We start from the raw sequence: 16,903 nt of genomic DNA, 5'->3' as shown, positions 1-16,903 counted from the left end.
GTGTGTACATAAAAGGCTTGATGTGGCAACAGCAGTTTCTGGTCGAATCGGGGCTGAAATACCTGTATATGGGGTCCATGAAGAATGCCGAGGGCTTGGCGTAGTGCAGGGGTGGTGGCTGATGTGGCTGGGCCTGGTGCTGCTGGTGCTGGGAGATGGAGGATAGGTGCAATGACTGGGAGTGGGGGAACCCAGCTGGTGCTTCATCCTTGATGGAGATCCCCTTTAGGACTCCATACATGTGGTTCTTTCGATTGTGTGGCTCAGCTGCCACGCCATTATGACCACCTCGGCTCCGGCTGCCAATGCTGAGGTCCAATGGCTGTTCTTCACTGCCGGATATCGCTAAAGGTCCACTACTGCTCCCAGTGCTACTGTTGGGGTGTGAGGGGTTTGTCGGGTTGGGATGAGATAACTTGGTCTCCTTGGGTTTTGTGGTGAGATCGAATGGTGACTCCACTTTGGGAGCAGGAGCGCTTGGGGCACCAGAAACTATCTTATGAAGCTGCTCTCGAGGTGACTTGGGCTCCGCCTTGAAGAACATACTAGGATTGAGGGCACCTCGATCAGCACTGAAGGGATAGAGGGAGTTGTGAAAGTTGGGCAGGAACTGGAAGGGAAACATGGAATGGTAAGGCAATGGACCCATCTTCTTCTCCTGATGAAGACCAATCAAACCTGGACCAAAATATTTCTCCGCAATAGAAGCAATGGCTTTGATGGAATCTGTGGTGGCTGCATTGGCATGCATGGTATTGGGTAGGAGGGCTTGCTCATCAGGTGGAGGGAAGAAGGAGTGATGGGATGATACAGAAGAGAGAAATGGACGATCAAGCGCGAGATTCCCCGAACTAGACATGGCTGATATCAACGCACTGTTCGTGTCTTCTGACTGGTGGACTTCTTGACTTGACATGGTCCCAGATGGCTTCCTTCTTTTGCCAATTCGCTCGCGTTCACTCTCGCCGTCACTCTCCAGGTCAGAACCATCACCTGAAGCAGTACCAGTGGTGGTGTCCAAATCTGTCCCACTTGTGGTATTAACGTCTTCAAGATCACTTCCGTCCGACATGTCGGCCATCTTAGATTTTGACTTTGCTTCTCCACTAGAGGACAAATCCAGTTTGTTCTCTTTCTCTTTGTCTTCCATCTGACTCAAACTGTTGCCTCCATTGCTGTTTGTCGAGCTAACCAGGGACATTGGAGGTAAATGTAGGGGACTCCGAGGAAGCTTCACCTCCTGACTGCTGCTCCCCAGCGGGTTCTTTATCAATGGACTAGCCGGCAATAAAGGTGGTCGGGGATACAGTGAAGGTGGGAAGATACCTGGGAAACCATGGGGAAGGGATGGGAAGCCATGGGGTCCTGGGGAGAAGGGCAAGCCAGCATGAGGGTGAGGTCGGGAGGGAAAGTAGTCAGTGAATCCTAACCCTGACTGGTTAAGAGCTGAAAGGTGGTGATGATGAGACTTGGCCTTAGCCATGATGGGGCTGGAGCTCATGGGGATGCCAGGGTTGAACATCCCTCCAGGAGAGCCATAATGATTTTTGCCCTCACAGAAGCGACGGTGCTTGTTGAGGGAGGAGGTAGTGCTGAACAACTGCCCACAGTCCTTACACTTGATCTGGGTGCGGCAGTCAGCATGCATGCGCTTGTGGCGGCAGAGGTTAGAGAACTGGGTGTAGGATTTGTGGCACACTTCGCCTGGGGGAGCAAAAAGACACAGCCCATCAGGGCCTGGTTAAACCCATTTTAACACTGTCTCTAACTCTGAATACCAAATCATTTTCAACATACATCTGAATGGAAACTGATGAAATAGTCCTAGAAAAGGAAGGGAGCTGCTGTGGATGAAATCAACCAGTCATTCTGCAAATGGAAACAGCTAAATCATTCCCGAATTACTGTAGCTGCATTGTGATGTATTTAATGCCAAATAATTACTGAACTAATTCAAGACAGAATTACAATACATATGTTTTCAATTTACTTTACTTGAAAGGTAGAAAAAATAGGTCTATGAATCATAATTAAAAAGAATCATATATCAACATTGTATTTGCTTATTTTTCATTAGTGTAAAAAAGTCCAAACCGATCTAAACTATATGTCAGAAAGCCTTCTGTGGAAAAGGAGCTTAAGTGAATGGGTCAAATTATTTACAGTATAATCAAATTAATAGCAACACAGGCATGATCTCTGGACATAACAAGTGTGCTTAGTTCAGAAAATGTTAGCAGAATTACAAATTGCTGCACGTGGAGAAGAAAGACAGAATAATGTATGATGGAGAGATTGAGGAGGTAGAAAAAAAAGAGACATAAAATAGATGTAGTGATAAGGATGAGGCCATCATGAACTCCCTGTGCTCTCACTTACAGATAAAGGGTTTGACACTGCTGTGGATGTGCTTATGCTGCTTGAGGCCTGACGAGGTGGCGAAGGTCTTGCCACACTCGGGACACGTGTGAGCGCGTGCGCCCACGTGCTGGGAGCGGATGTGGCGCTGGAGGTTGCTGGGATCTGTGAACACCTGAAGTTTGAAAGAAAAATGCAATGCACGCCATAATTAACAATCAAAAACATAAATAAATTTGTATTTTCTCCCAGTTATTATATATTAGACGTTGACATTGTTATTTGTACTTATTGCTTTAACATCCACATAAATTTGCTAAAATCAATATCTAGTAAGGTTATGTACCAAGGCTAAAATATACAAGACCATCAAAATTTCTGAAGAGGTTGAAGCCTGTGTGTTTCCTGTGTACAACTTACGTGCCGGGTATGCTGTACCTTATCACAGTTTTCACACTCAAAGCGCTTGCCACTGTCATGTGACATCTGGTGACGGATGAGGTTGGACTTCCAGTTAAAGGCTTTTGGACACTGGTCACACTTGTATTCCCTCTCCTCTGTGTGGACTATCATGTGTTGGCCCAGACTTGATGAAGAGAGCACACGTTGATCAGTGAGTAGGTTAAGTGTGTGTTGACTATGTATGTTATTTTAAAAAAAAAAAGTATTATCATTGTATGTCTGTGTACCTGTACTCATTTGGGAAGATCTTCTCACAGTCTTTACACTCGTGGACGGGCTCGTCGCTGTCCTCGTGCTCCTGTTTGAAGTCCTCTCTCAGTGTGTCAAAGATAGAGCCTGCGCTGGTGCACGAATACTTCTGGTGCCGCCGTAGCTCGAGCGTTGAGGAGAACAGCTCATCACAGTCTTCACAGCGGTACATCTGCTCGTCTACGAACACACAGACACACACAGACATGTTGAGCCATCACACAATTCAAGTCATTATCATCTTAGCTGTGTGAAAAGATGTTTGACATGAATCAGCTGTTTAAATATTATAGTTTGACACTGAGAGAGAAACTTCTAATGGTACTAAATTATTGTTTATTATGTTTAAGTCCACATAATAATAAAGAACACATCTCCAAACTTGGAGTGTCATTCTACATTTTCATTTTAAGGTAAACCAGATTTCTAGAGGAGGACAAAATATTTTTTTACTATAAAGGTTGTCAACAACTAAGGGCAGTTGTCACCACTGACTTTTAATCAATGCAAACAAAAGTAGAAGAGCACTTACAACCCAACAGTCCCTTTGTTTAACCACATTTAAATTCACAAGATCTTATTACGCAAACTTGCACTGTTAAAGAAAGTTTAAAAAAATGTATAATTCCTAATTCAGATCCAAACCAAAATTAAATGGGTTCTTCCTTGGGTCATACCCCAGCCCCCCTGAAAATTCCATGAAAATTGGTTGAGTAGTTCTTGCGTAATTCTGCAAACAAAGAAATGAAAACCTAACCTCCCTGACGACGGCAACAGCTATATTTTATGGAAGTCAAGACAATAGTGACTTTGCTGCACAAAGAAACGAGTGAGTGCTTATTTACAGTCTTTAGGTTGCATCTTCCTGAAGAAGCCGAGCCAAGTAACATACTGTTATAACTGTGATATAAAAATTGTCAATAGTCACTTAACAAGAACAATAGTCTATCTCTGTGTTAGTTACAGCTAAATAGACTCCCATTCAAGCAACAATCCTGCAATTGACATTCACATAAAATGGAAATCAATTAGCAGTGAAACGTAGCCTTCATTAACACAGCTAATTGCTTGTTAAAGCAAGTGTTTGCTTTCAGACTGTTGGTGTAATAGCACACAGGGGAAACAAGAGGGGCCGGTCTTCCCCTTCCATGTTGATAACCTTTACAATACTTCTCACCATCAAGGTCAAACGCATAAAACTCGGGCCAAGTTTTTCAATAGCAAGTTCCTGAGTCAGACGCCAAGTTCAACAGATCAGGGAAAAGCCCAGCGGAGAGTCTTTGTGCAGGGACACAAGTGTGTGTGTGTGTGTGTGTGTGTGTGTCTGTTTGTGTGCATGTATTTATGTGAGCATTTTCCAAAAAGAATGAGCCACAAGGAACTGAGGTAAGCAGGGGCACAGTGGCGCCAACCCCATGGTGATTTCAGCACCACCCTGCCATGTACCCTCTTTGCCATGACCTAAGCAGCCAAAGTCTGAGTTGACCCCCGCTAGGTGTCCAAACACACCACACACACCCATCCATCACTTCAAGCTGCACTAAATGGGTTTATCCAAAACGACTTGCGGTGCATTGCTCACCTGTTTTCTACTCCATGTGGCCGTTTATCCAGCTGGAACTTCTTGGACACATTAAAAGGGCATTAGTGGAGCGACATCAATGTTTTCTAACCTTGGGGAGGATAAATGACCTCTCGGTCAATGGCCCATTACACTGAGCTCAAATGCTAAACTAACTCTGACACCAGCGTGCACATATTTCAAGAAAGTACAACTCCTCTTGCAACAGGAGCCGCTGAGAAACCTTCAGGTGCATATGGATCCTCAGGTGTGTGTGTTTCACCGAGGATACACACAAATGAAGGGACTTTGCGTGTGTGCATCGGCGTGCCTGCGTTATTTCAGTTCGTCTGGTCTGGGCTCTTGGGTTGGGTTGGAATGGGGTGGGTGAGTGTGTAGGGGGGTTATAAAGGGGAGACTAATAGCTCTCTGGGAGACGAAGGGAAGCACAATTATGTGCAGTTTAGCAGCTAATCTGGGAGCATGGGTGAGGTCTCGGGGGACTCCTCAAGTCCTCTACTTCAAATTCCTTCTCTGATAAGCCAGACACAGAGAACAGGGCTGCACTGCCAAGCTCCCACTCAGCCCTGCTACACTAGCTTCCCTCTCTCTCTCACACACACTAACACAAATACATGGAGCCAAGCACACAATACAGACACTTTGATCACTGCTGTGAGTGGACAGCTGTCTCTCTCTCTCTCTCTGTTTGCCTGTCTCACTCCATCACAAACATCTTCAAACGGCAGATGAATTATAATGCTCGTTTTGTTTCCCCCTGCTCGCCTTCGTCCCTCTCTCACACAAACACACAATGCCAAATACTTTGGCTGTGACACGCACGCACACATTCTGGCAGGTGGAGTGTCTCTCTTTTCTCCGTCTGCCTCCCTCTTGCATGCACACACACACACACAGAGGAAATGAACAAATCATTTACAAGTCTGCTCCGCCTTTGACACACTCCTACAACACGCCAATCTGGTTCTCGTCCATACTCTTGAGCTCCCCGATTTGAGATCAGTGCATAAACTGTGCATCACGCAGGGGGGGAGGAGGACTAGAGTGAACTGCACATCTCACGCACATCTTGTTCTCCCTCCATCCTTTTTTATGACCAATGACAAGTAAGAGTAATCCGATTTTTGGTTTTTCATCCGTGGATCCAGAAACACAACAAAACAGCGTTTACCTGACAACAGCCCTTCAGCACAATAAGTCCAAGATGTTTTCAGGGATACAGCGGAACTACGGGCCCTTTTACGCTTAAGTGAACATTGAAAGAAAAGTCCAGGTCGACATTGAACAGCTGTCCAAGTCAGATTATGAGATAAAATATTGAACATATTCAGTCTGACGTGCAGAGACACGGTTGAAAGGTAGCTGCAGTGAGTCAGAGGGTGGGGGGGGGGGGGGACGGGCGGCTGAGAGCACCTACAAATGTGGTGGCCTTTGAAATGTGAGACTCTTACCAGACAGCAGAGCACCTCACACGATCGTGCAGATTTTTAGTGATAATATAACCGCAGAGCAAAGTTCAAATAATAAATGCACAAATGAATTGTCTCAACATCTAATTTGATTTACAAAAAATCCAAAATACCAAATTCTTTAACACGAATCAAACTGGAAACACTGGCTAAAAGCGAGTGCAGACATTTTTAATAAAATGTAATTATAAGGCTTAAACAACATATTTTATATTATTAAACATTTGAACTATTTTTGAGCATATATGTTGCTTGTGATAGGCCAGTCATTTTAAGCATAATATTATAATATCTAACCTTATTTCATCTGTTTATTTATTTATTGACTTAGGCCTATTCATTTATTATATGTTTCTGGTGGTAAGAGCCAAATCACTAAATGCAACAACGTGACAAAGAGTAAAGATGAAATATGAGTAAAAACCTTTTAAAAAAAAGACTGATAAACTATGAATTTTAATTTGGCCTAAAAATAAAAAGATTTCATTTATTGTGCTTTGGTCGAGGTGAAACAATTCCAAACAGCTTAAAGTTCATCATGTGTTTCGAAGGATACTGTTCTGAATATTGTCTGATCTTCTCGTTAAGAGAAAAAGCTTCAACCTGCTCAGGATGGAACGTGACATGTGCCAATTTATTTTCAGGCCGAGAGGCCCATTAGCCACATCCCAGCTTTGTGAGCGCGCAGTTCAGACCACAACCTCCATTATTATTGGCAGGTCCATTTTAAATGACTGGTCCACACGCGGCCTTCAGCCTCAGGCCTTAGAGGGGATTTAATTCCTCTCTGGAAATTCATGATTTGAATAATTCACATTTCTTGGGGAAGAAAAAGAAAGAGGAAATTCGTGAAAGGAGAGATGGTGTCTTTTTTCTGTTCCTCCTCTCATCACATGTAGCGGGCTCTGGAGTGTGTTGACCGCTTAGAGCAGCACAGGATGCAGGTTGGAGTTTGTTTAAAATGTGCGCTAATGACGCGCATTAATCTTACCTTGTAGGTTGGGTGCCATGGATCCCTCGGGGAAAATACCGTCCTTCATATACACTAAAAGCTCCTCCCCTGCGTCAATGTCCCGCACCGCTTTATAATAAATCTGAGAGAGAAAGAGAAAGAGAAAGAGAGAGAGAGAGAGAGAGAGAGAGAGAGAGAGAGAGAGAGAGCTTTAACTTAAGGTCAACATGGATTTAATAAGTCTGAACCTTCACATTTACTATCGCAGTTAAAGGAAGGACCTTATGTTGAAATTGATCATATTAGCATATTAATATGTTGTTATTAAGAAAAAAAAACATAATACATGTCTTAATGTAAACTATAATATCCAGACTATATGGAGGATCATTTATCATCTGAAATATTCACACTTTTACTATTTATTTGTCCAAATTAAAAGGCTGTCAGATATTAATTTTAATAAAAACACCCAATAATTCATTCCACATTCACTCACACTTTATAGAAAATAAACAAAACGAATATAAAGTGTTCACCCGTCATAGGTCAATTAAAACGAGGAATAGATTAGGTTTTGTGTTCTTTCACAACAATTAGACGTTGATTAAAAGAAAAGTAGAAAAAAATACAAATAAAAAATGACGTTGTGATGAATCTAAACAGTCTGAACGAAAATGAAATAAACATCAAAAAGCTTCTCCTTTTTTTTTATTTCCATCTGCAGAGAACCGGAGAATGTCGGGTTTTATCTGCACAACACATCCCCTTTAACTCAGCTCGTTTTACCCGTGTGATCCAGCATAAAATATGTAATTATTCACTGATTTTAAGGTTTATTTTTCCACTATAATAAAGACGAGGAAAACTGAGATAACAAGAATATAATTTATGGCAAAATCTGAGGCCATTCATTTCCCAAGGCCTCATGTCTCTACCCAGCATCCAGAAAAACCTGTGAAGCAAACTACGCTCATGCAATAAAATACACGTCAAATAAAAATGTACCAAATCAAATAACTTAAGAAAACAATTATTCGATTGAAACATAAAACAGCATCGCAATAAAACACAGCGCAAACATCGACTTCAAGTGGCTGCATGCAGAAACATGTGGCCTCTGAGCGCATGGGGGCGCTCTGCACCAATCCAACGGTGCAGAGAGGGCAGAGCACACACACACACACACACACACACTCACACACACACACTCACGGAGGAAAAAGCTGGGGAAAACAACTCGCAACACTTAGTGATCCTAAGATGAGACCAGGACCAGCTTTTACAAAAAACCTTCTTACAATTAATATTATAGAGTATTAGGCCTACACTGTTATAATAGTTATAATTAACAACAGTAACAACACTCTGGCTGCGGACTCTTCTCTCGACACTTTTCCGACCTGACCTTTCTCTTCTCCGTGAGCCGGAGGAGTTGGGAGAGTTGCGCGGCGCTGCGGAGAGCCTCCAGCTGCAGGAGCACTTCGGTCCCGGTGGAGTTGGCGACGCAACCCATAGTAGGTCTACCGGGGAGGGCAGCGCTGGAGCCGGGGCGCAGGAGCGGAGCGGAGCCGGGGAGCGGAGGTTGCGGAGCAGCCGGGCGCGCTGCGGACGGACGGACGGACGGACGCACGGACTGACGGTCGCGGATCGGTCCCTGTGGCTGGATGAAGCCCGGCGCGCGTCTGCCGGGCTGAGCTCTATAATCTAGTCAAGTGAGCGACTCTCTCTATGATGATGAAGATGATGATGAGCCTCTCTCTCTCTCTTTCTCTGTCTCTCGGACTCTCTCTCTCTCATTAGTGATTCCCTAATGCCCCTCGGTGTTCTCTCGGTTACCCGTCGGCCACTCCTCCTCGTCTTATCTCCAGCCAAAAGGATTGAGGGATCTACGGCGCAGACCCCTCCCCGCATCTCCGATCCCTGCAGCCGCTGCTTGATAATAAATCTATTATCGATGTAAATAATGGATGAGACAGCCTCGGCAGACTTGAACTCACCGCGCTCCCCTCAAACACACCCCATGGAAGCCACGGACTTACACACGCACGCGAACGTATAGATAAGATCATAAATATCTACCTTATCGATCGACATATTGATGACATGTTACTGAACTTGTGGTCAGAGCGCTGCAACACTGTTTCCTTCACTTTCTTCCACTTTGGCCCAAACTTATCTGCACTGAGTTGGGAAGCTCTCAGGTCTGGATTAAATGAGATAAGTAATAATAAAATAGTAACTTTAATACAACTTCTGAATTTTTTTTTTCTCTATAGCCCTTTCACTCATCAGCAAAACTGTTATTTTTAAATTCTATTATTTATTAGCATTATTATTTGACTTTTACTTAATCAATATCCTAACTTGTTTTAACAAAAACAAACATTGCATAAGACGCAACAAAAATAGGTTAACCGGAGAAAAACACTTAAAAAATGTATAAAGAATGAACAAAATTAGAATATCTTATTTGCACAATTTTGAAACTATTTTTCACACAATTTTTATATGAAATATAACTTGTATTCTGTTCATTTTAAATCTCATGAAATCTCATATCATTTTATGTGATTAGATTTGTTATTAGATAAATCTTTTTGCGGTAAGCTTCTGTTAAATATTTTTTCTTTTAAACAAAAATAGACAGTTAATTAATAAGTACTTTTTAATTACCTTCCTAATTAATATCTATAGTGTCTTTAAATATTTGTAATCTTTCAAAATCTTTGTTGTTTTTGTGTGTGTGTGTCTTTGTGCGTTTGTCTTTGTGTGTGTGTTTCCTACAGTACAAGGCCTACACACTCATGCCTGTCTTGACCTCTTCCCATCTCTGTCCAGTGTTCAGGGGACAGATGCCTCATCGATCAATGCCAGCCGTAGGGGCCGCAATAATCCCCCAGTGTTGCCTCGTACACACACACACACACACACACACACACACACACACACACACACAAACAGTGTCTGTTTATTGATGGATCCGTCCGGGGTAGAGGGGCAGATCAAACACTGTTGGAAAGGGCTCCACTCCAAAACACAAAAGATGAAGGACTGACAAGAAGGTGGACAAGGTTCATCTCTTTTTCAAAAGCCCATCTCCTACACACCAACTCACATACAAAACACACACACACACAAACACACACACACACCACCCATTACGCTCTCGGTTTCTCAGCCGTTTCCTTCACTAGATGCAACTTTGGCCTTAGAACCACTGAATGGGGTCGCTTACACACCAGTTTATTCGTTATGAATGGGAACTATTTTTTTGTGCTAGACACATGTATTCACAAACATAAACTCACACAGACACACACACACACATAAAACATGGGGATTTGCCCGAATATTGCATTAGGATAAAACTGCAGCAGGATCAGGTGAGAAAAGTTGTTTTGAAACAGTGGCTGTCTGCACATACATGCAAATAGCACTAGTACATCTTTCTGACACACACATACACACACACACAATAATACAAAAAAAAAATAAAGAAATCCAAAGACCAGCTTAACTTCTAAAGAATCTGTATCCAAAGTAGATTTACTGTTGCATATGAAACATATACAAAATAATACCAAATTATTGCAAGGCCATAAACATCTAAATTATGCATGATGATTCATACATTTGTTCATCGTGCATCATTAATGACAAACAAATAAACAAATAAATTATCCACTTGCTTTTTAAAAGGTTACTCCTTGCATCTGAATTTGCCCTGTGTGCACATATTTCCATAAACTCATGCATTGTGCATGCTGATACGATAAAACAAGAAAAAGGAAAAATCACTGAATAGTCTGTTAAATTATACATTTTAGCACTGAGTGGCTGCATATGTGTGTGTGGGATGTTTGTAAATAAATCATAGGGTCATACCTGTGAGCCACTACACACCAAGCAACTGGTCAGGCAAACAAAAGCAAAGCCATATGCTGCGTACAAACAACCACAAATACATCAACAACCCATAGTGCACTTGGCCTCTTCTGGTTCTGATAATTCACCACAATTTCACTGGTGTCCTGATTCTTTCTTTGACATTGTGTGGCAGTGGCAGGGGGCACTGATGTGAAAATCTTAAAAGGATTAGGCGGGTTGGTGTTGCCAGCCAATTGGTGCTTGTCAATCTCGGAGGCCCCCGTGTGTTCGCTCTCTTACCAGGTCCGAGTCCCCTTTCTCTCTATCGGTCAGGCTTAATGTCTGTGGCTTAAACGGACACACTAGCCTGTCCCCTCGGTGTGACAGAGTGACAGGTGGCAGATCAAGACACGAGGACGGAGAAAGAAGACAAAGACGGCGAGGAACAGGCGGCCAGAGACCGAGACAGGAGGGGGAAAGAGCCATGTAGGCAGGGATTAGGAAACAAATAACAGCGGAGTGACAGGAATGTGGAAACACACAAGCGAGTCATATGGATGCATTTGGTTACTGTCACACTGGCATCATGACTCATGTTTCAGTGCCCCATCTTATTCCTGCTTTGTTCCTTGCATGGTGTTTGTTTTGAGCAGGCACGATTTCACTCTCAAACTGCACCGAAATTAAAATGAAATATGTGTGAATACATGGCAGCTGGCATTTCTTTTAGCAGAAACTGGGACAAGACTCAGCAATGCATAACAGGAGAAAAACTGCTTCTGCAGGCCAAACAGAAACAGGGAAATATGCTCATATACTGCAGCAGTAAGTTGTGGCGCACACATTGCATGGGGTTGAGGTTAGAGCCTAGTTAAGCAGTTGGGGTTTTATGGGCACTGACTGGGAATCCTTCCAAAAGTATCTGATGCCCTACGCAAGTTTCTTCAGAGCGAGAGTGGATGGGCCATAGGAAGCAGCAAGAGAGAAACTACTCTGTCTACAGAAGAAAACCAAGTTTTGTGTGATGGTTGTTATGTGACTCAATAGTGTCAGGTTATTCTTCAGCCTCTGGAGGTGGATCATTTCCTTGTGGCACAATAAACTGGCCCAGCCTCCATTTTGCCCTCAAAATGGTAAACACACACACACACACACACACACACACACACACACACACACACACACACACACACACACACACACACACACACACACACACACACACACACACACACACACACACACACACACACACACACACGCAAGCCTGCTCATACACATCAACACGAATCAAAGTGTCGAAAATTGGGGGATGGGAAGCAACCAGAACAATTCCCCTCACCTGGTCTCCGGTGAGGTGACAGGCTGCGAGGTTCTGCTCCTCGAATGACGGGGCACAGCGGACGTATTTGAGCCAGCTGGGGCCGGTGGCATCCGGGCCTGTGTCCAGCGCAAATTTGACGTTTCCCATGTCATCGACCACCTGTTGGGAGAGTGACAGGTGACATTAAGAAAAAGAATGGAAAAGTATTTATGAAAAACAACAGGTTATCATCAAACAACCAATATGGAAAATGGAATATTTCTAAAAGTGACATTTTCAAGGAGGTTCTAGGCGGTTTTAAACGTAACATTTGAAATGGGCACATAACAAGGCTATGCCAGGAGTTTGATGTCAGTCAACCTTAAGACAAACAGAGGCAACATGTCAGTGGGTGTTAGGGCCACCTAACCCTGTCAGTCCTGACAACTGGAAGAGGAAAGAAGGAGAGGAGGTGAAAGGAGGAGGGAGTCGACTAACTGTGGCTTCTTTCACTTGTCTAAAGACTTTCTCTGGCACATATTGATCACCTTTTGTAACCCCGACACCCCCCTGAGACTCCAAGAGCAGGTTTCATGTTACCCGCTTTCACAGAGAATGAAGGAGGATGGAGGTAAAGATGAAGGAGGAAGAGGAGGAGGAGAAAAAGAGGAGAGGGGCTTATTGTGGAGCGAAAATTGAGGGGAAAACCAGGATGGAGTAACAAAGCTGTGTGTTTGGCTGAAGAGAAAATGGGATCTCATTCTTGAAAAATTTGGAAATTATGTATTATAGAAAGATCTATACAAGTCCCTGAAATTGCAAAAATAATTGATATTTTATATCAGACAACAATAACTGCATTTATGAAAGAGCAAAGATTGTAAAAGGGAAAAGACAAAAAAATGTTGCCTTCTCCTCTTGGCTCCTTCGAGTGCATTTGTGTGCGTGTGCGCGCGCGTGTGTGAATGTGTGTGTGTGTGTGTGTGTGTGTCCATTGGCATCTGTGTCTGTCGTGGTTTTCGGTGTTGCTGGGGAATCTGGGGGCGGCTCGGCTGAAACCCCCGAGTTAACCCCCTCGACCGAGCTGAGGGCTGAAGCTCCGATTTCGCCCTCGGCACCGCATGTGATACTGAGCCTGTGCGATTCCTCCGGGGAGAACTGGCCTGAGACAGAACAACTCCTCTAATTACAACTCCCAATCAGCCTGGCCAGAGTTCAGCACTGACCTCTAGCTCGACTCTTGCGCGCTCCTAATCACAGTCGAATGTCTGCAGAGGGAAATCGAGGTGTGATGGAGAAGAACCAACAAACCCACTGACGTTTTTAGATGTGCAAGGTTCGCGAACTTCCCTAACTGGCTGCCCTTTTCTTGAGGCACGCTATGGTGCTCTTTTTCCCAGCTCGTAAAGTGTGAATGGTCATGTTCTTGTTGTCTGGCTTGAACGCGTGCAGAAGGCGTATTTTTCGTGGGCGGGGGTGCAGGTGCCAAGTTTGGTGAGTAAATATATATGTAAAGGGGTCTGGTTGGAGGTGTGGAAGAACTGCCATGTGCTTGTTTGTACGAATACGGTAACCGTTTTAGGCGGATGTGTGTACGCATGGCTTGATGTGGCAGTGATGTTGTGCTACTTTCGACCCAAGGTGTGAGTTTACCCTCTTCACAAACTACACCTGCTTCAGAATAGCACCGCCTGTTAATGCCTCGGCTAAAAATAATTCATCAAAATCTTGACTTGACTTGCTTGAAATAAAACCGCTGCTTGTGTAAATGCATTTGCTGATTGTGAGAGTGGAACCGTTTATGGTAATCAGTTCCTCTTATGTATTTTCTGTCAAGTACACTGAGTTACGCTCACAAGAACACTATGGTAATGTCCAATGGAGGATTTTATATAAAAACTGACTCCTGTCTCTTCCTCTTAGATTATCACTTCAACACTCGGCTCAAGTGAGTCCAGGCTTTTATTTTAGGTGAGATAACTAACCATACATACCCCTAAACCACACACACACACACACACACACACACACACACACACACACACACACACACACACACACACACACACACACACACACACACACACACACACACACACACACACAGTCACAGGTATCATACATGTCGTCTGAACACAGAGAAAAACTGAGATCATGGGGGTATTGCGATTGTGAAGGTAAAGTAGCTAGAGTCTGAACAGAACGCACATGTGTGATTACTACAAAACCTACATATCGAGCACGGTCGTATTAATACACACACATTTTGTTCGCCCCTCTTCTCCTACACACACACACACACACACAGCTGAGGGTCTTGATCGTGGGCTTAATGAGCAGCAGACCTGTGTGTGTAGTTCGTGCACATGTGTGTGTTGTCTGGGAGGCCTGCTAACACCCTGTCTCCGGGTGGAAGCCTGATTTATAAGGCTTCAAATGAGGTGCAACAGAGAAGGAGAGCCAGAACAAGCCCACGGCTGATTGTTTGTTTATTTACCTTTTCTTTTTCATTGCCCCCTCCTCTTCCAAACTCCCTACCTACGTCATGTGGGTGACGAGGACTCAGCTGGAAATCATCAGCTCCACGTGTGAAAGGGTTTCGAGAAAACAAAGCCAACCTGACTACTGAAATTTTTTTCTCCCAGAACCTCCTTTCTCAGACCAGAGGCCGAGACAGAAACGACGACGCTGAAATATCAGGGTTGTTGTTTCTGTGTTGATTAAATCACCATTACCTTCATTTGTCCAGTCATTCTCTCAACTCAACTCTCCAAGCCAGTTTATCAAGGGCCTGTGTTCAACAACCCATTCCTCTCCTCAATTAAATGATTCCTATACTTGATTGAGTTGAATCTTTTGTGAGTTTGTACAATCGTTCTTATCAGTAACTAGAATGGCACTCAGTAGAGCACATATTGCCAAGGACCAACAGTCAAGCTGCATCAAAGTGCACTGACTCATAAATATCAGGCCCCTAGACATAGCCAATGTTTTCATCAAGATCCATGAAGTATTCTCTGGAAGCCAGTGAAAAAAAATCCAGAAATCATCCCTTGATCTGGATCTACACCACAATTGATTGGGTTCCTCCTGACCCATGCCACATCCTTAACTAAGTTTCTCCCTCCACTAGTTTTGCGTGATACTGAAAACTAACAAACAGACAAACCAACCATTAAGGTAATGGTGGAGGTAATAAAACCAATTCTATTCACAGTGATAAGTGCTGCAAATTTGTAATGTGTCAAATTTGGAAATGAGATGTTTGACAGCAGCCGTCATGTGATCAAACAGGTTTAAAACAGAATTCCACGTGAGATCAACCTATTTCAATAAGAAAATAAAGGTGAACATTAAAATTATTACTTAAACTGTTCGTTGGAAACATCGATCACTGTGTAGAGATTGAGTTCCTGGTTCAACTTTGGCCTCCCAGACAATGAGCACAGTTTCTTTGTGTAGTGACACAGGTGCTCACTTTTCGTTTCACCCCCTTATAAATAATTTTCACATAATGTGTCAAAACTGCTTAATGATGATTGGCCCGCTCGTGTTTCTTGCCTCTCTGGGTTTCTAGATTTCACAGCGTTCAGTGTTATTATAACTGATACATTTGGCAAAACAAATGAAGATAAGATCACAGTTGTAATAACTGAGGGGAGAATTATCATTTATACATATATAATATATATAAAGTAAAATGAAAAAAAAGTAACTCTCATTAAGTGTATTCCTATATCATTTAAATCTATATCACATATATTCCACTTCCAAAGTTTGATCTATAGTTTTATTTGAATAGTATCAGGAAATAACCAATGTGAGTGCGTGTGCGCGCACGTACACACACACACACACACACACACACAAGCACCGACACAATGAGACTTTGGAGAGAGAAGCGCCTCTGAGTGGACAGGATGCAGGGCAAACTCCACAGGAAGCTCTGATAAGAGCACGACACTTGTATTGCTCCTCACAACACAAAGGGGAACCTTTGACAGCTAGGAACCTTTAATGGATGTCTCGGCATGCCTTCTCCCCCGCCAGTTATATCTGACGGATGTGTGCGGCGCGCAGGGCTGAATTAGTAGAGGAAAGTTGCTTGTACGGGTAGACGTTGGTGACAAGGTACATATTATTTTCTGTAAGACGGAGAGCAGAAAATGGAAATAGCAGCTCAGAGCGTGTGGTGATTGTGATTTTGATGTGAGATGGAGATAGAAGCAGACTTTCAGCATGTGAGACCTAAGTGCGAGGTTATTGTGTGTCTCTGAGGGCATATTTTTATCAAGTGTGATCTTAGTGCTTTGTTACTCTGCCCGCGGTCTCAATGTGTGAACACACCCTAGTTTGCATGTGTGTCTACTTGTTTGTGATAGAAAAGAGTCTCCGTATTCACACAATATTTTTCTCACTGATAAAAAATTATGCAACTTCATTCTGACTTATCTATACATGTTTTTTGTGTCAGAGAACAGACAAAGGTGTGTTTTCTTTAAGTATTAACTTCAGTGGATTCAGCTACGACATAATTGATAAGTAATATTAGCTTTTTTCCCATCAGGGAAAATCAACATGAGCAACAAACCATGACCATCCATTTATGTAGAAGTCTGTGTTTTTGGAAGTGAGGTCCCACAAAGAAAGATAGAGAA

General features: G+C 43.2%; 1 protein-coding gene across 6 annotated transcripts in view; it reads right to left on the bottom strand.

Annotated features, from left to right (window-relative positions):
- Positions 1-16,903, bottom strand: part of prdm16 (PR domain containing 16) — a 180,118-nt gene that overhangs the window by 14,925 nt on the left and 148,290 nt on the right. For 2 of the 6 annotated variants that reach the window (XM_035159791.2, XM_047340396.1), the window contains exons 4-9: positions 12,285-12,425; positions 7,112-7,214; positions 3,048-3,249; positions 2,779-2,944; positions 2,380-2,533; positions 63-1,737 (exon numbers count right to left, since the gene is read on the bottom strand). In XM_035159791.2, the coding sequence (XP_035015682.1) occupies positions 63-1,737; positions 2,380-2,533; positions 2,779-2,944; positions 3,048-3,249; positions 7,112-7,214; positions 12,285-12,425 (2,441 nt within the window). Of the gene's footprint in view, positions 1-62; positions 1,738-2,379; positions 2,534-2,778; positions 2,945-3,047; positions 3,250-7,111; positions 7,215-8,480; positions 8,983-12,284; positions 12,426-16,903 lie in introns of those variants that run through there. The other 4 variants (XM_047340398.1, XM_047340397.1, XM_047340399.1 and 1 more) reach the window with 4 other exon arrangements.

This window comes from Hippoglossus stenolepis, chromosome 6, assembly GCF_022539355.2.
Source record: "Hippoglossus stenolepis isolate QCI-W04-F060 chromosome 6, HSTE1.2, whole genome shotgun sequence".
NCBI classification, from domain to species: Eukaryota; Metazoa; Chordata; class Actinopteri; order Pleuronectiformes; family Pleuronectidae; genus Hippoglossus; species Hippoglossus stenolepis.
Note: the sequence above shows the minus strand (reverse complement) of the source record. Positions and strands in the feature narration are given on the sequence as shown.